The sequence below is a fragment of the Callorhinus ursinus genome, unplaced genomic scaffold (genome assembly GCF_003265705.2).
Source record: "Callorhinus ursinus isolate GAN/ISIS: 27379988/994484 unplaced genomic scaffold, GSC_fseal_2.0 scaffold8, whole genome shotgun sequence".
NCBI lineage: Eukaryota > Metazoa > Chordata > Mammalia > Carnivora > Otariidae > Callorhinus > Callorhinus ursinus.
In genome coordinates this window covers 126,802-147,933 of record NW_027397070.1, presented here as the reverse complement: position 1 = coordinate 147,933, position 21,132 = coordinate 126,802, and the positions used below count along the sequence as shown (strand labels likewise).

Genomic DNA, 21,132 nt, shown 5'->3' with positions numbered 1-21,132 from the left:
CTTCAGGCGCTTAGTGATCACCCAAAGAGCTTAAGAAGGAACAAGAAATCTTGGGCTTTACCCCCAGACTTCGGCTTCAGTAGCTCTGGGGGTGGGGCCCAGGAATTAGCATTTAGCCAGCAGCCTAGGGGACTCTCACGCACTGTGGACGTCATTCTGAGAACTGCTAGACTGTGCTGGATCCCAGCTTGAGGGTGACCACCTCAGCCTCAAGAGGTGGGTGCAGCGGGAGAGGAGGAACTTCACAGAGTGCATTGAGCCTCCAAGAGCCACTGTGGAAGAGGCACATTCTCTTGCACCCAGGCTCAGTTTGGGGCCAGGAAGGGGTACTGGGTACCTCGAAGCCTTGGTGTTTTTTTTTTTTTTCTGTGTTCCAGTTAATGGTTGGGTGAGGGGAAGTGTTCAAGGTAGCAGTGTCACCTCAACCCAGAGGTCTGCTCTAGCTCTTCCGACACAAAGTGTGAGTAAATACATTTAATATAACAATAGTATTATAACAACAGTAATTACACGTATAAAGTTTGCTGTTCCCCACCCCCCCGCAAATGGTTTGCATAGCTCCATTTCCTATGACACCCCGGAGTGGAGTCACCAGAACTACAGCTGACCTGGCAGAGATGAGTCTTCTCAGGGAGAGTCCGGGTGGCACCGGACGAACGGGAGGACTCAGGCTGTTGGCGGAGGGCTGACACGGAGCAGTGTCCTGGGAGTATGCAGTGGCCCGGGATGGGGAAGGACTGGATGAGGGGTCATTTCTCCACCTCCAGGGTACGAAGGCAAGCAAGTGTGGCCACTTTGGTTCCTGTAGGAAGGCACCTGGCTGGAGAGAGCTAGGGACAGCAGCAGGGAAAGGAAACACGCTGGTCCTGCGACCTCCTCTCTGTCCAGGAAGCAGAGGGAAGGAATTCAGTGCTCTTCCAGTCTTCTGCTATGTCCCACTGCCATCCCTGCCCAAAATGTGCCGACAGGAGGGACTGCAGCCAAGTTCTCCATCTTCTCTAGAAGCCAGGAGAGAAGAGGGAGATGGGTCGGGAGAGGGAGGAAGCTGACTTGCAAGCAGCTGGGGGAAGGAAGGCAGTTGATGCAAGAAGTTAGGAGTGTTGGATATAGTGGAGAGGGGGTACTGACTCACCCAGGTCACAGAGGAGTGGTGGGGTCACTCAGGGCTCGGGCATGACTCTGCAAGGAGATGAACTGCAGTGAACTTAAAGGGCAAGAAAATGTCCTCGTTCCTATATCTGCCCCCCCCCCAAGCCTGCCAACTCACCTCTCTCCTCCTCCCCCAAATTCCTCAATTTGGCTGATTTAATCCAAGTCCAGATGTTGTTGGCATTCCCCCCTTTCCATCCACTCCTGCACTGTGTTCCTTATTAAAGACTCCTTTTCACTTCTGACCTTGCTGCCTCTCAGTCAGCTCTAGGGGGAGAGGAGAAAGGCAGACTGGACAATATATCCAATCTGTGGTCTTGCTGGGAGCACAGGCTCATTGGTTCTCCCTGCCCCCATGGGTTGGATGAGAATAGCCCACTCAGAAGGTGGCTGAAGAGATCACCCCACTGCCAGCCCTAGTATAAGGACTTACCTGCCGGGACAGCCCTAAGATCCCTCCACTGGCCAGAGTGGGAGTGCTGCTCCCAGGGTGGGGGGGTTGCAGGCTGGGGCTGTTTCTTGGTCCTGGGGACACATCTCCAGAAGAGTCAAGTGTTTCTGGGGCTGGAGGGGAAGCTAGGGTGAGAGCAGGGTATAGAACCCCTCTAGATTACCTTAAGCAACCAAGCTGCTCCATCAGGGAAGAAAAAGCTCCATAGCAACAGGAAGCTGTGAGTCACCATAGCAACCCAGTTGCAAGAGAGCCCCCTACCAAGAGGCAGGAAATTGTCAGCAGCATCATTAGAGCAAACCAGGGAAGAAGCGACAGGAAACTATAAGGATTGCCGTGGTGAACCAGGAGGGTACAACAGGAAGCTGAGCAGTTTCCATAGAAACCCAAGGAGAGCTAGAGAGAGAGGTACAGAGGAAGTGCTTCTTAGCAACAGGCTGCTGTAAGCATTATCCTAGCAACCAGACGGATGGCTCTTTTAGCAATGGGGAAGCTGTACATAGTTGTCATGGCAACTGGGCTACTTGGCTAGAAAAAGGAATTGCTTAGCAGCAAGCAGCCTGAACATCACCACGATGACCCAGCTGTTGGGAGCCACCCCTTGAGAGGTGCCTCACCCAGGGAAATTTGCTTGACGTCCAGATCCCAGGCCTCCTCCTCGACGCGGGCAGGCAGGGAGCAGGCTCCCGGTGAGAGGCCGGGAAGGGAAGGGCCGGCATGCTCAAAGGATGACACGGCCACAGAAGCCCGGGTGCGGGCGGCTGCAGAGAGGGGGGCGGGGTGGGGTGGGGTGCTGGTGTGGGAAAGCCCTCCTGGCTCTCTGAAATGACCCTCAGTCTCGCAGAGGGCCTCCCAGTCAGTCCCACAATTTTGGGGAAGACATGTCCACTCATTACCCTTCCTCACTTTTCCACCATGCCTCCCCACTATGCCCTCACTATCAAGGTCTTGTCTTCTGGGGGCCACCCCCCCAGCACTGTGGCCCTCACCTCTTCCAGTGAGCAAGGCACTCAGTGTCCGCTCCCCAAGGGCTTTGATGTCCAGGAAGGGTTTATTCCCAATGCCCATGGAGACCATCTGCTGCACTCGGAGCTCTAGGGAACAGAGACCCTGTTACCAACCTCCTTCAGCCCCCCCTTTGCTCCAAGCACTATCATGGTGGACTCTTCTGCTCCTTGCCATTTCTCATTCATCTGGTATCTCCTGTTACTCTTGCTGCCAACTGTCACAACTTGGATGGTGATGGTGGGCCTCGACTACCTCCTCAGACAGCTGTCTCTTGTCTCCTACCTGTTGCATCCTGCCCATTTGGTATCCCAGCCACCTAACTTCTAATACTCACCTTCTGCCCTTTATCTTGGGCATTAAGAGCAAAGCCCTCATTTTTACACACCTTTATAGTTTATCAAGTGCTTCGATAGAAAACCACCTTATTTCATCATCCCTATCACACGAAGCTGTCACTTTCCTTTTTTCAGATGAGTGGAATGGGGTTCAGAGAATTAAAAACAAAAACCCATCCCCCCAAAAAATCCCAGAACAAAACACACAGAAACACTAGTTCAGGTCACACAGCAAGTAAATTCTGGAACCCGGGTCCAGTGAGCACTCCCTCACCCTCTTTTGCCCTGCCATTTGCTCTTGCTTTTCTGAAATGGGTAGCTTCCCCTTTCCTTTTGGTATACCTTAGACTAATTTCTATGCCAGCAATCTCTCTCAGTCAGATCCGGAATCATCTCCTAAGTCATTCCTTCTCCATTCCACACCCTGTTTTCCCAAATGGTCTCCACACGCTCCGACTAACCTCCTCCAGTAACCTGGACCTCAAGCCCACCCCCCTCCCCCGGCTCTGCCTGGTACCCTTGTTGTGAGCCGCCTGTCTCCACAGCAGCTGGGCAATAGAACTGGTCCACTTGAGCTTGATCTCTGGCGAGGCTGCCTGCAGTGTGTACGCTTCTCGAGTACGCCGCCGCCGGAACCACAGCTCAAAGCAGAGTCCACTGTCCCCGATGTTTTCTGTTAGCCCCATGTCAGCAGTCTGAGAAAGAGCGGAGGAGAGTGGGTGAAGACAGAGTGAGGCCTGGCTAGATGGTACCACATGGAAAAGCACTACACTTAGCTTGGCATCTGGTAGATGTTCAGTAAATGTTTGCTCAACACCTACCATATGCCAAGTGTTCTACATTTAGTCTTCATAACAACCATAATTTACAGAAGGGGAATGCCCAGAGACACGAAGCAACTTGCCCAGGGGCTTATCATAGCTTAGTAGAGAGAGAGGGTTCAAACCCATGTCTACATTATTCCAAACCTAGGCTTTTTTCTCTATACTCCCCGTCCCCCACCTCCCCCCATAGCTGGAACGAATGTAGGGAGACAAAGTTTAGAAACCCTTGCGGGGGGCGGGGGGCGGCGCCTGGGTGGCTCAGTCGTTAGGCGTCTGCCTTCGGCTCAGGTCATGGTCCCAGGGTCCTGGGATCTAGTCCCACATCGGGCTCCCTGCTCCGCGGGAAGCCTGCTTCTCCCTCTCCCACTCCCACTGCTTGTGTTCCTGCTCTCGCTGTGTCTCTCTGTCAAATAAATAAATAAAATCTTAAAAAAAAAAAAAAGAAACCCTTAGGGGATGCCTGGGTGGCTCAGTCAGTTAAGCGTCTGCCTTTGGCTCAGGTCATGATCCAGGGGTCCTGGGACAGAGCCCCACATCCAGCTCCTTGCTCAGCGGGGAGCCTGCTTCTCCCTCTGCCTGCCGCTCCCCCTGCTTGTGCTCGCTCTCTCTGTCAAATACATAAATAAAATCTTAAAAAAAAGAAAGAAAGAAACCCTTAGAATCCTGCCATACTGCCTGATCTAGGACTATAGGTCACTCTCTCTCTCTCTCTCTCTCTTTTTAAAAGATTTTATTTGAGAGAGCGAGAATGAGAGAGAGAGAGAGAGAGAGCACATGAGGGGGGGAGGGTCAGAGGGAGAAGCAGACTCCCCGCCGAGCAGGGAGCCCGATGCGGAACTCGATCCCGGAACTCCAGGATCATGACCTGAGCCGAAGGCAGTCGCTTAACCAACTGAGCCACCCAGGCGCCCTCTCTCTCTCTTTTTTAAGGTTTTATTTTTAAAGTGATCTCTACACCCAATGTGGGGCTCGAGCTCACAACCCCAAGATCAAGAGTCAGACACAACCGACTGAGCCAGCCAGGTGCCCCTAGGACTATAGGTCTCTACTGATGTTTATCTGGGTACCAAAGCGGTTTCCCTGAAGCAAGGCCTCCCTCCTCTCATGTTCGGTTCCATTGCTTCCGTCAACTTAAGCTATTAGATAGGTAGACAGATAGATAGATAGATAGAGTCCTTTCTCATCACCCCCAGGGACCACCCCTAATTCAGAAAGCATATATTCTTAATGGGAAACGTCCTCCATTCTGGCTTGGAATGCCTCGTGAGTATCCCACATGAATGATAAGGAAAACCCCAATGACAATGACAGGAATTTCTATCACCTCTGACATCCTAACCTGATAGTTGATTAAGGTCAAAACCTGTTTTAGATGATTCAGATTCTGAACCTGGGTGTTTGGAGTTGAATTTCCAGAACATCTTGAATTCTCAAGAAGAGCATGACTTCCTGTCCCGTCCCTGCCCCCATCCCCCCATCCCAGCATTGTACCTTAAAGGCCTGCTTGTAAACAAAGGTCTCTGACCCCCCCTCAGGGCCCTTGAGCTTGCTGAACAGGAGGAGATGCTCAAAGAGAAAGACATGCCGAAGGCACTTCTTTCGGCCACAGATGACGGTGAAGGGGTCCCGGTGTAGGAGCTGACCCTGCTCCTTCAGATCTGTCTGGGGAAAGGAAAAGGAAAGATAATTGGCCCTGGAGCCCTTTGGGTATATTTTATGGGGAGTAAAAATGGGATTTATAGGGCAAGGGGCCAACTGTACTGGTTCTCAGGCTGAGTCCAGAAATCAGGGAAGGCCTCAGCCGAGAATCCGTCCACCAGTCACCGTGCACAGCACACCTGGCCTAGCCACATAGTCCTGCCTCTCCAGACAGAAGGCACCCTGCACAGTGGGGCTTATTGCCTCCCATGGGGAAGTCTGTAGACATCAAGTGTTCTACTTGACGTCTGTAGACAATCAAGCACCATTCTGACCCAGGAAGAGAATCAGCAAAGAGCCGGAGGGGAAAGAGGTCTATCAGAGGAGGTAGCTTCCCCACCTGTTCTGGACCTTCTAGGCTAGAAGAAGACTAGGTAAGGGAGAATAAGGTATGTGTTGGGCGGTGAGGTGCCCGAGGAAGTGCGGAGGAGACAGGGAAAGAGAAGCACTGGGAACAGAAGAGGAAAACACAGGCCGAGGTAGGATTATGGGATGTTGGGCAGGACATAGCTTCTTTACTTATAGAAGAGGACACTGAGGCCCAGGGAAGTTCAGTGACTTGACCAAGGCCATCTAGCTGATTGGAATTAGAGCTGGGCCCTCTGACTTTGAGTCTGGTTTCTGAAGCCACAGGGCTGGACAGTTTGAACTGGAGTGACGAGCCATGGCCTCACCTCGCAGCCACGCACGGCCTCCACGGCCAGCAGGTCTCTGCCACGGGCCTCCTGTTCCCGGAGCAGCTGCACGGCAGCCCCAAGAGCCTGGCGCTCAGAACTCAGCTCAGGCCCAGCTTCCCTCAGGAGCTCCTCCAGGAGCCGCCCATACCGAGCTAGCTGCTCCAGGGGCTGCTCCAAGGCCCGGGGCAGGTGGGGGCCACTCTCCGCGGTGCCCTGGTTGGGGAGGAGACAGACAGGGATGAGGGGAGGGGCTGGAGCTAGCGGGGGCTGAGCTCTGTCGGGAAGGCGGATGGTATTCCAGGCTTTTAGGGGGTAGATGAAGCCCAGAGACTGCTGAAGGTAAGGTGGAACCTTCCCCAGAAAGAAAGCAGGTAGGAAGTCTGCCAGAGATTCTACCAGCCTCTGAATCTTGAAGGGAGAGGAATACAAATAATCCCTTATAGTCTCTGGCTTTTAACTCTTGAAGTCACTTTCACATAAAGTCTTTTGATCCTCACAGCACTCTGTGAGTTAGATAATAGTGGACAGTGCTCCCATTTACCAGATGTAGAAACAGAGGCCCAGAGGAATCAAGAGTCTTGCCCCAAAGTCCCTCAGGATAAAAACTCAGGCTCGCTTGGCTCCCAGTCCAGTGCTCGTCCCACCCTCGGCACTTCGGGGAGATTATTGGACACATCCAGGAAAGCTTTTCTTCCCCGAGAGACTTTGAGGTGGGGAGCGTTTTTAGGGATTCCTGGCCCCGCTCCTTCTCATGGGGGTTGGAGCAAAGCTTACCTTGGTTGGGGGGCCAAGTGCAGCCAGACCATTCTCCAGTTTGTGTCGGTGCTTCACGTATTGGGCGTAAAGGCTGAACTGGTCCCCCTGTGCCAGTGGGGAAGAGACAAGCCATCACCTGGTGAGAGACAAGCTTCTCCCTTTCCTCCTCCCCACCCTCACTACAGCACAAAGGAGAGACAGGCCATTCCGTCTGCCTGGGAAATGACAGGCTCCCACGCAGAGTGAAGGCCAGGCAGCACTTGAGGACAGGGACACAGGCTGAGTGGATCCAGAGGGGCCCAGAGAACAGCTCTGGGCCCCGGAGTCTCGGACCACACACTTTCGAGGGGATGGGGAGCGGACACTGAGAATGGATACAGGTGGATGGAGCTGAGACATGAGAAGGGAGAGGACCTAGAAGAAGTGTTAGGGGTCGCTCACATGGCGAAGGAAGCAGGCCCCAATGCGCAGGGGGTGGGTGGCGCAGCCCTGAAGCTCCCGGAGAAAGTGTGTCCGATGGAAGCTGCGGAGCCTCTCCCGGGTACTCAGGGCTGCGGCCCAGGTGCCCCTCAGTTCAGGAGTCAGCTCAGGCCCCGGGGGTGGCACTGGCTCGCTCAAGGTGGCCACGTACTCCTGCTCACAGGCAATCAGCTCCGACACCAGACGCTGCTGGGCGCTGCAGGGGCAACAGGGAGTGTCAGAGGAGGCTGGGGCACGGGACCCCCAACAACACCAGATTCTTTTCCTGCTGGGCACTTGGGCCTGCCTCTCGGGCAGTAATTGGCCTGGGCTCTCACCTGATGCTTCGCTTGCGCTCCATCCGGGGCGTGCCTACACCCCAGGGCCCATCTGGACCTCCAGCCCGGCCCAGCAGCACGTGTTCTCGGGGCGAGCACGTCCTGTCTACCACCTCGGTACTGGTGACTTCCAGGCCTCGGATCAGCACGGTCCTCGGAGGCCTAACCTCTGCTTCTGGAGCCGAGTCAGGGCCCTCCTCTTCACAGTCCTCCCCACAGGGGGCCAGGGAGCAATGGGATGGGGCTGCACGAGGCCCGGGGCTGCCGGGGAGCAGCAGGGAGCTAAGGCTGGGCGAGGGGCTGTGGGGGCCCCGGGGGGCCCCTCCGCTGCTGGCGCTGTCTGCCCGCCGCCGCCGGTGGCCCCGCGGACTCGCCTCCTCTCCCAGCTGCTGCTGAATCCTCCTCTCCAGCTCTTGGCAGCGGGCCCGGCAGCGGCCCCACTCTCGCAGGGCGGCCGGGCTGCCCAGGTCCAAGGCCAGGGCCCGCATCTCCTGGAAGGTGCCGGCGCTCGGCTCCGGGGCCCGCCGCAGGGCCAGGGCTGCCAGCACGGCCTCCCTACCGGGCCCCGCTCCTGCCAGCCGAGCAGAACCTTCATTCACCCATTCGTGCGCCTGCCAGGCCCGAGGGGACGGGGAGGGGGAGAGAAAGAGTGAGGTCCGGTGCCGCTCACGCGCGCTGCCCAGTGGCAGCGCCTGTCCTTTTTTGCTGACGGCTTCCCAGTGCCCACCACCCCCCCCCAGTCCTCTGAGAACACCCCCTTTCCTATCCCAGCGCCACTGCCTAACCGTGTCACTCGGAGCTGGTAGGGAGACAGAGGGGCCTGGATGAAAGAAGAACCAATATTTACAGAGAATTTATCAGTGGCAGTCTCTGTACTAAGTGCTTCTTATATATTACCTCTACCATTCTCGCAGCAGCCCTGTGAGGCGGGTGCCTATGGAGGCATGCTCAGGTTTAGTAACTTGTCCCAGGTCCTTCAGCAAGTAGATGGCAGAGCCAGGAATCAAAAGAGATGGTCTCCTGAGTCCCTGCTTTTAGCAACTACCTGATCAGCTTCCCCAGGCCGAAGGCAGGCTGGGGTGGGCACGGAGGGAAGAGGCTCTGCACACACCTGCTGGAAAAAGCGCTGTAGCCGCAGGGCTCGATGGAGGCCACTCTCAGCCTGCTCCAGCCGCTGTTCAAAGACATCCAGAACCTTCTGGGAAGTGGTGTCCTCCTCTAGGGCCAGGGCCTCCCGTGCCTGGGCCAGGCGCTCCTGGAGAAGGAAGGCTGCACTCAGACCTGGTCCTCAGTCCCAGTCAGTTTCCTCCTCCTTCCCACCCCGTGCCCTTCTCCCCTGCCCCTCTCCCCCTTCTCCCCTGCCCTCTCCCCCTTCTCCCCCTGCCCCCTCCCCCTTTTCCCCCTGCCCCCTGCCCCCTCTCCCTCTCCCCCTTCTCCCCCTGCCCCTCTCCCCCTTCTCCCCCTGCCCCCTCCCCCTCTCCCTCTCCCCCTTCTCCCTGCCCCTCTCCCTCTCTGACTCTCATGAATAAATAAATCTCCCTCTCCCCCTTCTCCCCCTGCCCCTCTCCCCCTTCTCCCCCCTGCCCCCTCCCCCTCTCCCTCTCCCCCTTCTCCCTGCCCCTCTCCCATTTCTCTTCTCCCCCCTTCTCACCTGAACCTCCGCGCTGAAAGCCCGGAATTGCAGCTCCGTGTCCTGCAGGGCAGACAGGGAGTCCCCCGGCACAGCGAAGCTGACCAGCTGCTCCTCCCCTGGGCCTGAGAGCCACTGCAGCGCCTGAGGCAGACAGGGCAGGATAGCAGGGCCGTGAGGGAGAAGGAGACCGTGCCATGGGAAGGAAAGCTGAGATCCAGCTCCAAGCCCACCACCCTGATCCATTGACCCTCGGGAGAACCATTTCATGTCAGCTGTAGTGTGGGAATGGTTAACAGTGGTCGGTGGTAGTTTTCACAAGGGTCAAGTGAGAAAGCACCAGAACGGGAAGCTGGGCTGGCAGGAAGCACTGAGGGAGGCGGGCGAGGGTTCCAGGGCTCTGCCCGGAGGGGACATAGATAGAGCTGGTGTGAGCCTGAGGTAGGATGAGGCTCGTCTGGATAACCGAGGAGGAGAAATTTCACATTCACTGAGTCCACTGACGGGTGGGCAGGGGTCCCTGGGACCTAGCTTGAAGAGACAACCCAGTGGGGTGTGTGTGTGTGTGTGTGTGTGTGTGTGTGTGTGTCCCCAGCTCTAGTTGCCTATTATGGCAATCTAAGGACTCTCATGTTGGTTCTGGGATATTTGACCAAAAAGGGATGGTAATTTTTTTCTCTGAATTAAGGCTGGAAGCTGCGGTAGGACAGCTTGCGGATGAGAAGCCTGAGAATGTTCCCAGTAATTAGGGCCCGACCATAAATACTTGTACAGTCCTTTGCTGAATTCATCTGGTCATCCTTAATACCCTTGTGAGGTAAGTGTCATTATGATCCCATTCTACAGATGCGGACTTGGGGACTCAGAGATGCTTCAAGATTTGTCCAACATCTCACTCCTAGCAGAGCTAGAACTTAAGCTGAGAACTGTAGACTCCCAATCCTGTGTGCTAACGGTTTTGAAATGGGGAAAATGGCTAATAAGCAAGCAAGCAACCAAATAGTAAGAGATACCACCCCGTGGATACTGGGTTGGAGGAAGCCAATATGTAGAAACCCCAGAAAACAGAGAGCCCTGCCCCCCACTTTGACATTGACCCTGAGATGACCCTTCCCCTGATGCCCACATGTAGGTCCATGAGGTGCTCATTCACCATGCTTGGGGCTCTGGGGGAACAATCAGATTGCAAAGCCCCCTGTCCCCCTACCGGGCATGTTAGGTTAATCCCCGTGGGGCTCTTAACCCCAGGAGAGAAGAATCAAGGTTCAGAGAAGCCAGCCTTATCCCCAAATCTTCCCCACAAAGAGGCCTTAGTGTCTTCCATTATCTTCTCCTTCCAAAGTGGAGGAAGGTGGGACCTTTCCAGCCTCAGGTTTGGGGAAGACATCATAGAAAGAGTTGAGGGAACATGGGTGGCAGTGTAGCTAAAAAGCTGTTATTAATAGACATGTATTATTTTAAGTTATAGGCCCCCTAGAGTCAATCAGCTCCTCCCCAAATCCCCTAGGGCACCCACGCACCTCTTCTGATCTCACAACCTCTAAGGATCCCGGATCAAATATCGCCAGTGGGGCAGGGGAGGTCTGGCTTCTCTGCTGGGGCTGAGATGCTGTGTTCCTCTTGTTGAATCTCACACCCACCCGCCCAACCTCCAGGGTGGGGTGAGGAGAGAGGGAGGGGCACCCAGCGGAGCCAGGTGGGGAGAACACCGTGAGCTGTGGGGGTCAGCAGTAAAGGGAGCGCTGGAGGCCAGGCCCCCAGGCCACGTAAGCGCCGTCTGAGGGTCCTGCCTCACCTGCTCCAGTTGGTGCAGGCGTTGCCGCTGCTCCTGCCGCTGCACGTGCAGGTTGGAGAGGCGCACGAGCTGGTGAATGGCCTCGTCCACCTCCTGGTACAGGGCGGCTGGGCCCGGGCCCTCCAGCCTGGGGAAAGAAAGGAGCAGAATGATCTACTGCCCTTGTCAACCCCTGCCCCCCACCCACCCCACCGCATTCCATCCTTGCACAGCAGGCCTGGATTTGAATCCCGACTCTCCCATCGACTGACTAATCTTGGCCAAGGCATTTAACACTTCTGATCCTCCAGATCCCTGTCTGTAATTGTAACTAGAACCTAAGGACGTTATGTGAAGGTTATAGGAGGTGGAAAAGCATGATCTCCTGCCCAGAGGCATGCTCACTAAGAATGACCTGGCGGCTAAGGTTTATTGACGGCTCTCTGCTGTGTCTCCACCTGCCCCCCTCATACTTGCTGCTGTGGGTGGAACGCAGCCTCATCAGGATGGCTCCCCCGTCCCTCTGCAGCTCCGTCAGCCGGGGATCTGCCCGCACCTTCTGTAGGGGCTCAAGCATTCCTACAGCCTCCTGGGGGCAGGGGGCAGCCGGCATTAGGGGCTCCACTGGAGTGTCCCCATCCCCACCCCATCCCCTTCCGTCTGGTCTCACGTCATACCTCTCCCTCCTCCGGCTCAGTGGCTCCCTCCAGCTCCTCAATGGCTTGCCGCACAGAGCACAGCACCCCTTGGCACAGGCGGCACAGCCTTGCCACTTCCTGAAACACACACACACACACACACACACACACACACACACACACACACACACACACGGGGATGGAGCGGGGCGGGGGGCGGGGAGGGCAGCCCCAGAGACGTTTATGGAAACAATGCTCGGTTAGTTTCTGACTTTGTTGTTTACTAATTGTATGACATTAAGCAGGTCCAGAAACCTCCCGAACCTCAGTTTTCTTCACTCTAAAGTCAGGACAAGATATACAGAATTTTGGGGCACCTGAATGGTGCAGTCAGTTAAGTGTCCGACTCTTGTTTTGGTTCAGGTCGTGATCTCAGTGTCGTGAGATCAAGCCCCGCATCAGGCTCCATGCTGGGCGTACAGCCCGCTTAAGATTCTCTCTCTGCCCCCCAAAACCCCCATTCATGCTCTCTCTCTCAAAAAAAGATACACAGGGGCGCCTGGGTGGCTCAGTTGGTTGAGCGGCTGTCTTCAGCTCAGGTCATGAACCCGGAATCCCGGGATGGAGTCCGGCTTCAGGCTCCCTGCTCAGTGACGGGTCTGCTTCTCCCTCTGACCCTCTCCTCTCTCCTGCTCTCTCTTACTCTCTCTCTCTCTCTCTCTCTCTCTCTCAAATAAATAAATAAAATCTTTAAAAAAAAAGATACACAGAATTTTGTGAGGTTTAAAGAGATGATGCCAGGTAAGCACTTAGCAAGGACTGGCACAGTAAACAGCTTAGTAAATGCAAGTCTCCTTTCCCCCTGTCTGCACTAGGTTTCCACCCTATAAAGCCCTCCTCTCTTGACTGTTCAGATCCACTTCCCCTTTGATGTATAGCTTAGCGACTATGTTACAGACCCCCTTTAATACTTAGCTCAGATCGTGTTCATTTATCTTTTCTTGAATATTCACAGCACTGAGATTCGTAGACTCAGCTATTATATCACACTTGCAGTACTTTGTGGGTGAGGACCCTGAGGCCTGGATGTTGGTGCATGGGACAAGTACAGAAAGGGTACCATCTCTGGAAATGGGGTACAGTACCTTGTCCAAGATCACATGGAACTAGAACCAGCCTTCCTGACTGTCAGCTCTTTCCAGAACCCCAGTAAAATTACCTTACACTCTTCTTTAATAGCTTCTGACTTATGTCCCACCAAAAACCATATGCTGCTTGATGTCATATTAAGAACTTATTGAATACACTCCTCTCCCCAGTAACCCATGGTACATGCATAATATTTTGCTCATGGGTTGTGAGCCATAAATATGTATTGAATTGAATGGAAGGGAAATCTCTTTTTCCCAACCCCATGGTCATGTCTCAGATCTGCCCTCTCTCTCCCAGAATGTCCTCAGCTGGGTCATTCCTGGCTCCCACCGTCGTGGGTAGGGGAGGAGAAGCTTACCTGGTGTGTCTCTACCCAGTAGCTGGGAGAGGGTTCCCTGTGACCTCCCAAGTCCCACGGCAGCTCCTCTGGCTTGGCCACTCTTTTCAGATCACTCTCTGATAGCAACTCAGCGCCCTGGAGACATGTGAAGGCAGGGGGTTTCTGGCCTGGCCACCCAGGGGTTCAGGGACCAGCTTGGGGCTCCGGTCATCCTCTTCTCTCTCCGCTACTGAAGGGGACTAGCTGGGAGTGAGGAGCTCAAACCTGAAGTTCATAGAGTTCAGTCAGAGGATCATCATGAGTGAGAACCAGCAGTCGCTGAATGAGGGGAGGGTCTCCTGAGTCCTGAGGGCAGAGAAGAATAACACTAAATGGTGGGCAACCGGGTGGCCTAGAATGGCCACCCAGGGAAGAGTTAGGGTCAGGAGAAGTACATGTGTCAAGGGCTGGTTACCTGAAGTTGACTTAGAACAGGAATGAGGGCTGGAGGCAATGGGGGTGCCTTTCGAAGGTCCAGCAGGATGGACAGCCCCAATATCTGGAGATCAGGCCTGTGGGGGCAGAAAGAGCCAAGGGGGCCCTGTGTGTGCACGTGTGTGTGTTGAGGGGACGGCGGCACAGGGTCTGGTTTTACTGTTACTAGTCCTCAGGAGAAGTTAGTGCCTGGTACTTTCAGGAAGCAATGGGCAAAGGACCAAAATGTGGATCTGTGTCCAAGAGGCAGTGACCTAGCATTCAGGAGTCTATGTTCAATGATACTAAGTCACAGGATCAGGGTCTGGAAAACCAGGACCGCTATGCTCTGGAAAGGTGTGAATTCCATTCCAGTACATGGCATGTTGCCTACTAGGTTCTTGGTGCTCAGTAAGTAGCTGCTGAATGAGTAAACCAATACCCTGATCATCTAGGTAGTGTCTTAGGCTATCGAAAGTTAGCAGTGTTGATTGTGAACATTGATGAAGATATCCTGGAGGTCAGAGGTCAGCAAGGTCAGTGCTCAGTGCCTTAAAAATTGATGGGTGAGGAAGTCAGTATCCTAGAGGTCAGGAAGTCAGTGTCCTGAGAAGAAAGGAGGTCAGGGCCCTCATGAGCAGGAGGTTAATGTTCAGGGTGCCAGTGGTGGGCCTCGGTTACCTGAGCAATGAGTGGAGGTAATGAAGAGCAGTGCTCAGCATGTCTCGGGAGGGTGGGTGCTCCTCAGGAGGAAATGGTGGGGTAACAGTCAGCAGAGCTCGCCCACTCTGGTCCACCCCTCCTGAGGACACAAAACGGCCAGGCTGTCCTGGCTGCAGGCAGGCCTTGGCTACCTCCCAGCCACCCTGCCTCCCTCCACAGCCCACCCTGATCGCGTCTCTTTCCTTGACCCCTGTCCCTTCAAACACTGATGCCCACTGACCAGTCAGGACAAGGAATCCAGATGCCATCAAGTCCCAAGCTACATCCGGGTCATCGGAGATGGAGACTGGAGAGGCCTCTTCTGGGACACTGTCCCCTCCCACTTCCTGCACCGTCTCCAGGGGTGGTGTTGGTGGGTCTGGCAGGAGCCCTTCTGGACCTGTGGGTCCTGCACAGACACAAGCAGAGCTTTAGGCCTGAGGTGGGGAGGGTTCTGGCCGTGGGGCTCCCAGCTCCTCCTGCAGCCCCCTTCTCTAGACCCAGCCTATGCTGGCCTTTGCCCTCCTGGCTTCGGTGTCATCTCACCTGCCACCACGCATGCCAGGCTGGGCTCCTCTAGATCCTTCTCACTGGCCATCTCGTCTACAGGTCCACAGGCTTCTGGGGGCTGAGGCTCTTTTTTGTCTGCTGGTTTGAGCTCCTCCTTCAGCTCTGACTCTGGCTTCCCTGAGCCTTTGTGCTCCTCCTCGACTGGGCTGCATCCTGGGAGCTGGTGCTCATTTGGCGGGGGCAGAGTGACAAGGAGCTCCTGGTGGCTGGCTTCTTCCTTGTCCCCTGGGCTCACTGGAGCACTGTCCCCTCCTCGGCTAAAAGTCCCTCTGCCTGCAGCACGCTTCTTTCTCCTGTTTCCTTTGCCTGTTCTCCGAGGGGTGCCAGGTGGTCCTTCAGCCCCCTGGCCTGCCCCTCCCCCAGCCTCCCCTGGCCTCAGGGGACAAGATTCAGAGGCTTCCCCCAATGTCTCTGCTGGAGACTCAGACACCTCTAGGGCTGTTGCTTCTGGGAGAGCCTCAGCTCCTGGGGGTGACCCAGGGGAGGCTCCAGTGCTGCTTCCCTCACCCGGTGGGCGTGCCCCATCCTGGTCCCGAGGCCCCAGGCCCTTCTGGTGCATCCAGGCGCGGTGTCTCCTGTGCCGGCCCTTCCCTCCAGCACCCTTTCGGGTGGGCACTGTCCGGGTCCTGGAGAGGCCCGAGGAGCCCTCGGCATCTGTGGGGCTCCCCCTCACAGGCAGCGTCACCTCCAGCAGCTCCACGTACTCGCCTTCAGGTCCTTCAGCGGGGGCATTGTGCCCGTCGCCAGGACTCCGGGTGCCCAGGGCCTCCTCAGGGAGCGGAGGGCTGGGGAGCCCTGGGGGTCCGGAGGGCAGTTCGGGGGGCAACGTGCTTGGCCGGTGTCCAACCATGAGGCCCCCTTTATGCACAAATCGTGGGCAGATGAGCTCTGCCCAGGGCAGCCGCTGAATCCCAGAGGGCGCAGAGAGTAGGCAAGTACTGAGACGACCTGTTGGCCGGTCCTTATTGATGCCTTGCAGCCACTCAGGTGTGAACAGGTAGGCACAGGCCTCATTGGGCACAGGCAACTCCTGCACCCGTCCACCGCCTGGGGCCAGGCACTTGAGTGCCAGGCGGGGTGCTTGGGCTGCTGAGGGCACTACTTGCAGGTAGAAGTCTCCTGGGCGCAGCAGTTGCCAGGGCAGGGCTGCTAGCTGCACCACCACCTGCTCGTGCAGGCAGAGGGGCCAGCCCTCATGGAAGAAGAGGAAACCGCTGTACTGGGCCTGGGGAGAGAGGTGGGACGCCGCGCTCAGGCCTCTGCTGATGAAGCCAGCGGGAGAAGGCAGTTAGAACGGGACCCTCCTAGGCAGGGCTGCCCTGTTGCCTGGTGGGTTATAATCCCAGGGGAGCCAGAGGGGTATCTTGGGGTGTTCATGTAGCAGAGGGAGGGATTGGGACTGGCCGGTTTTCTGGTAGTAGGAAGCTTCTCTAGGAAACGAGTTCCATGCGTGGGAGGGTAACAACTGAGTCATTACAAAGACGCGGTCAGCAGATGCCGCTGTCTGGAGGGGTCAGGGACTCTTAGGAGTCTTTATGGCCACAGGGGTGAAGGATCTCTGCTGAGTCATGTCTGGGGGAGTTAAGTATCTTGGGAAATCAATATGGGGGGATGTCTGGAACTGGGTCTGAGGGGTCTGGGTCTTTGGGAGTTGATGTTTCATAGGGGGCAATATTTGGGAAAGACGAGTGTCTTTGTGTGTGTTAGTATCTGAGTGGCCTCTGCCTCGGGGGTGGGGGTCAGTGTTGGGAGGTGGCATTTCTGGGGAGAGGGAAATGAGTCTGGCTAGTCTCTAGAGTGAGACAGTGGATCTTAGGGGCCACTCACACAGGCTTCCTGCTGGACCTTGGCAAGCAGGTGCTTGGCGGGCACCAGGAAGTCCAGCGTGTACCTCAGCGCATCCTCCCGATAAGTCCTCTCCACCACCTGGAACACCTGGCCCAAGAGTGTGGGGGCTGTCGCCTCGAAGGGTGGGTACAGGGCGGCAAGCGTGCTCTGCACACAGTCCTCCACTGGCTCGGGCTCCTGGGAGAGATAAGACCAGCTGCAGCGCCCTAGAGAGCATGGCCCCGGGTACGGGGCTGGCTGTGTCCCCCAGGGGCCACATGGTGCGCCCAGTGTGTGCTCAGAGAGGACACTCGGGAAATGCTGGCTGAATGAGCCTGGGATGGCCTCAGCGGGGCTGGGGCAGCCAGAGTGCCCAGACCTAGCAGTGCCCTCCACGCTGGAGCCCTGAGACGCTGGCCCTGGAGAGCCAGGGAGAATTTGTTGTGAATGTCTCTGATCTCAGGACCAGCCCTGCTTCTTGTGAGGTAGGACCACCGCAGAGTTCCTCCTCAGGAAGAGACAGTCCTCTCGGCCTCCAGAAGATTTAGCGATGGCTGAGAGAGCTGGGAAGGTGGAGGGCCATCCTGCAAGCCCCTCCTCACCGGGTGTAAGGGCTACGGAGCTCCAACTTAGGTGGAGGTGCCACCATCTCGAACAATCGTATCCGAGAGATAGTTGTTGGGTGAAGAGGAGGACAGGGAAGGAGGGAGGACTAAAGGGCTGTCTGTCTTTCTAGCAAACTTCTCTCGCCCCGAGTGGCTCCAGAGCAATCACCCACTCCCAGAGCATGTGGGATTGGGTTACAAAGAACTGGGTGGGGGCAGCCAAAAGAGGAAAAAGTCACAAAAGGAACATGTGGGGAAGGGAGGAGGCCTTGATGGTATGGATTTTTCCAATTCCAGTAGGACCTCTCTGCCAACTCCACCTGCCGCCCCTGTCTCAAAAGACAGCCCTGCTTCCTCTGGATTTGCCTCCCTAAGTGCATCTCTGGGTCTCTTTCTCCATCTCAGACGCTAAACAAGCACCCCTCAGGCTATTCCTTTGCAGACTAATTTCTCTTTCAAGATGGCTTTGAGGTTCTTTTTATCAGGTTTCTTTGCTGTCAGTGGGCAAGGGGACGCTCTGCAGTGTTTATCTAAAGTTCCCTCCAGCCATCCTCCACCCCCAGTCCTGTCTTTGCCCTGCAGACAAAACTGCATATTTTACCAGTTGCCCATCTGTCCTGACCCTCTGAGAAGCTAGGGCAGCCACTCCAGAGAGGGACACTCAGTGCGTCAGCACAGAGACCCAGCCCCAAGGTGTGTGGGCGAGCAGACAGACCCCCCAGTGTTCCGGGGACCCAGCTAGCTAAAGGCTAGCTAGCGTGGTGAGAGTGGGTGGGGGGAGGGTGGGGGGGCAGAGTGGGCCCGATCAGAGGCCAGGAGGGGGGAGCTAGAGCTTGAGGAGCGAGGCAGCTGCAACCCATTAGGGGCGGTGAGCTCATGGCTGAGCGAGAGTCTCAGCCACAGGAAACTGCAGCGGCAGGAGGGGAGGAGGGGTCTGGGGTGGGAGGCGGCGGGCAGGAGCACAGAGACCGGGCCTCCAGTCAGCCAGGACCAAAAAGGAGACCAGAGAGACTGAGTCAACTCTCCCTGGCCCAGTTCCTCTTTTTTCTTGCTCCAGCCTCCCTGCCAGGGGGTGCCCTTCCTTCTGTAGAGGAGCAGCCCCCGGGGAGTGCTCCTCCCCCCACCTCCTGGCAGTGAGCGCCCCCTGGCAGGGCCTCCCCCTCCTCCACTTTGCAGCGAGCGCCCCCTTAGCCGTGCCCCCCCAGCCCTCTGCAGTGGGCACTCTCTCTGGCAGTGCCCATTCCTTGCAGTGATTCTTCAGAGACAACTTCTGGAGTGAAAGTTCCCAGAATAGCGTCCACTCCTGGTGGTATGGACTCCCCCTTAACAGTGCCATTCTGCTTCCTGTGTCCTAAGATGCCGCTGCCAGAGTCCCCTACCTCCTGCAGGGAGCTCCCGCTTGTGCTCCCTCCCCTCTGCAGCGGGAGTACTCTGAGACAGTGCTTCGGCTCCCTGCAGCGAGAGCTCTGGGGCACTTCCCCCCCACCCCATCCTCAATCTCTGGTCGGCTCTGGCAGCATCACGCCCCCTGGCACTGTGAGTCCCCCTCCTCACTCTGTCCACTCTCCTGAAGCAGCCCCTCTTTCTCCGCGGGAACTTCCCTCTTTGGCCATGTCCCTGGCCCCGGCCCAGCCACAGCTGTGGCCGGTCCCCCAGGGCCGGATGGGTGGGCCCAGCTCACCGGGCTGGGGACTGGGATGGAAAATGGTGGTTCCAGGCAGGTCAGTTCTCATGACCCAAGGCCGGGCCCCTTCCAGGGCCGCTGCTGCACCAACCCGCAGGGGTCTCCCGCGGGTAGGGAGCCGGGACCCGGAGGGGGAGGGAGGATCCTGCAAAGGAAGGCACAGGTCGGGACAGAGGAGGGCGGGGGGGAGGTCTGTGGATTGGGGGAGCGACCTGAGGGAGGATGGGGGAGGGGGCGGAGAAGAAGGGAAGAAAGAAAGAGTGAGGGCAACAGCCAGTGGGGACAGAGCCAGACAGTGGGGCAGACAGAGAGACAGATCAAAGAAAAGAAGGGGGGATGGGAGGGAGGAGAGTTCCAGGAGCGCTCAACAGACCGAGGCGGGCTCTGGAGGCACCGGGCTGGGGGCTGGCGGCCCCGAGCGGGCTGCGCGAAGGCGGAGGGGGACACCGGGGCCGCGACGCCGGACTCACCATGGCTCGGCGCGGGGACGCGTCCGACGCTCGGGCGGGCGGGGCCGGGCGCGCCGCCGCCTCCCTCCCGCCGCTCCCGTCTGGCCGGGTCTGGCTAGGGGACAGCTCCGGCCGCGGCGGCGGATCGGCCGGCTCGGGCTCCCAGGCCGCGGGGCCCCGCCAGGGAGGGCCGAGACGGCCGCCCCTCCCCGCCCCGCCCTCAGTGCCCGCCTCCGCCTCCGCGCCGGACCCCCTGCCGGGACGCCCTCTCCCGCGCGCAGCCTCTCCGCGGCTTCCCGGCCGCCCACAGCGGATCAGCCTCGTTCTCCCGCAACCCTCTTCCTCCCCCCGCCCCACCCTCCAGTGGGTAGCCCCGACCCTGGGCCTCGGACGCCCGCCCTGCCGAGGATGCCCCTCTTTTCCCGCCACCGCCTCGCTGCCTGCGGGATCAGTTTAGCCTCCACAAGGGACACTCCAGAGACTGGGGCGTGCGTGAATTTTCTGGGGTACCCAGCCTAGGACTGGGATCGTTTGGCGGCCGGAAGCCTCCCGTCTCTAACTCGCTTGGGAACCTGTTCTCCCCGCGGTTGCCAGACTTGGGCAGCACCTGGAGCTCAGAAGAGACCCCCGGGCCCCTGCCCGACTCGGGTGGAGCTGAGGGCAGGGAAATCAGGGGATTCTTTCCACTCTCCAGGGCCTCGCCCGCTCTCTTTTCCTCCCATCTCCTTCGGCCTCTAGCCTTCTGGCTCCGACAATGGGCTCCTCTGTGCGGCCTGGGCAGGGCGGGGGCGGCGGTGGGGGGAATTAGGGAGCGGTGAAAGGCTTGGGGTGGGGGATGGAGGTGACTGAAGAGGGGCCGGGTCTTAGGATCAGGATCCTCCTATAGGGGCGTGCACTTCGGCAGACGTTTTCTGAGTTCTTTACTCGCTGCCCCTTCCCCTCCGTACCTCGTGTCTCCATTTTCGGCTAGCGGAGGGAAGGCATCAGACCCCTCCCCCGCACCCTCCCCCGGGTCAGACCCCATGATTCGAAACTGGATGCCAGACACTTCCTTCTTATGGGGTGGCGATAGAGTCTCCCAGGGTCGCTAGGGCTCATGGCGGTGAGGATGGCTATCTGACGCAGAAGACAAAGCGGGGCAGGCTAGTTAAGAAAGTTCTAGTCTCACCCATCCTCCACCGCGTCTGGATGTGAAGTGAAGCCCCGGCGAGGGTTTCCCCGGGAGGGCTGGGGAGGCTTAGGCAGAGATGGGAGGTGCCTTGTTCCTCCTCTGAGCAGGCACCGGGAAGCCCCGCAGGGGCTGGGGGTGGGGGGTGGCACTTCCAAAGGGTGACCATTTGAGAGGAGATCGGAAAGCCAGATAGTCCCCACACAGGGGCGTGAAGGCATGTGCCACTGCGGGTGGGGGCTGACGTTTGGAAAACATCCTGCCAGTGGATGCAGCACCTGTGAGGCCAGGAGGCTGGGGCCCCTGGGCAGTCGTTAGCCCCGCGGGAGAGGAGGGCGTCGCCGAGGTGATGGGCTCCTCTCTCACCTCTTCAGAATGCTAAACGCCACCCTTTCTCCACTCCACTGGGTCTGGAAAAGAAGAGAGAGAAAATGCTCATCCTTCT

General features: G+C 57.4%; 1 protein-coding gene across 4 annotated transcripts; it reads right to left on the bottom strand.

Moving 5' to 3' along the window:
- Positions 1 to 459: 459 nt before the first annotated feature.
- On the bottom strand, positions 460 to 20,468 carry ARHGEF40 (Rho guanine nucleotide exchange factor 40). 4 transcript variants are annotated; one of them, XM_025870403.2, is made up of 24 exons: positions 19,541 to 20,468; positions 16,782 to 16,979; positions 14,931 to 16,179; positions 14,626 to 14,793; positions 14,364 to 14,484; positions 13,684 to 13,780; positions 13,494 to 13,574; positions 13,248 to 13,364; positions 11,777 to 11,875; positions 11,573 to 11,688; positions 11,121 to 11,247; positions 9,347 to 9,469; positions 8,807 to 8,950; positions 7,696 to 8,306; positions 7,340 to 7,574; positions 6,917 to 7,003; positions 6,140 to 6,355; positions 5,259 to 5,429; positions 3,461 to 3,638; positions 2,590 to 2,694; positions 2,218 to 2,361; positions 1,583 to 1,713; positions 1,133 to 1,179; positions 460 to 880 (listed from the first exon to the last, which is right to left on the bottom strand). In XM_025870403.2, the coding sequence occupies exons 1-23, from the start codon at positions 19,541 to 19,543 to the stop codon at positions 1,138 to 1,140; spliced, it is 4,563 nt and encodes a 1,520-aa protein (XP_025726188.2). In that variant the 5' UTR covers positions 19,544 to 20,468; the 3' UTR covers positions 460 to 880; positions 1,133 to 1,137. The 4 variants fall into 4 exon arrangements, with proteins under 4 accessions (XP_025726188.2, XP_025726187.2, XP_073751017.1 ...); XM_025870402.2 differs by having other exon boundaries at positions 460 to 998; positions 19,541 to 20,467; XM_073894916.1 differs by lacking the exon at positions 19,541 to 20,468 and adding an exon at positions 19,068 to 19,185 and having other exon boundaries at positions 460 to 998; positions 16,846 to 16,979.
- Positions 20,469 to 21,132: the final 664 nt, after the last annotated feature.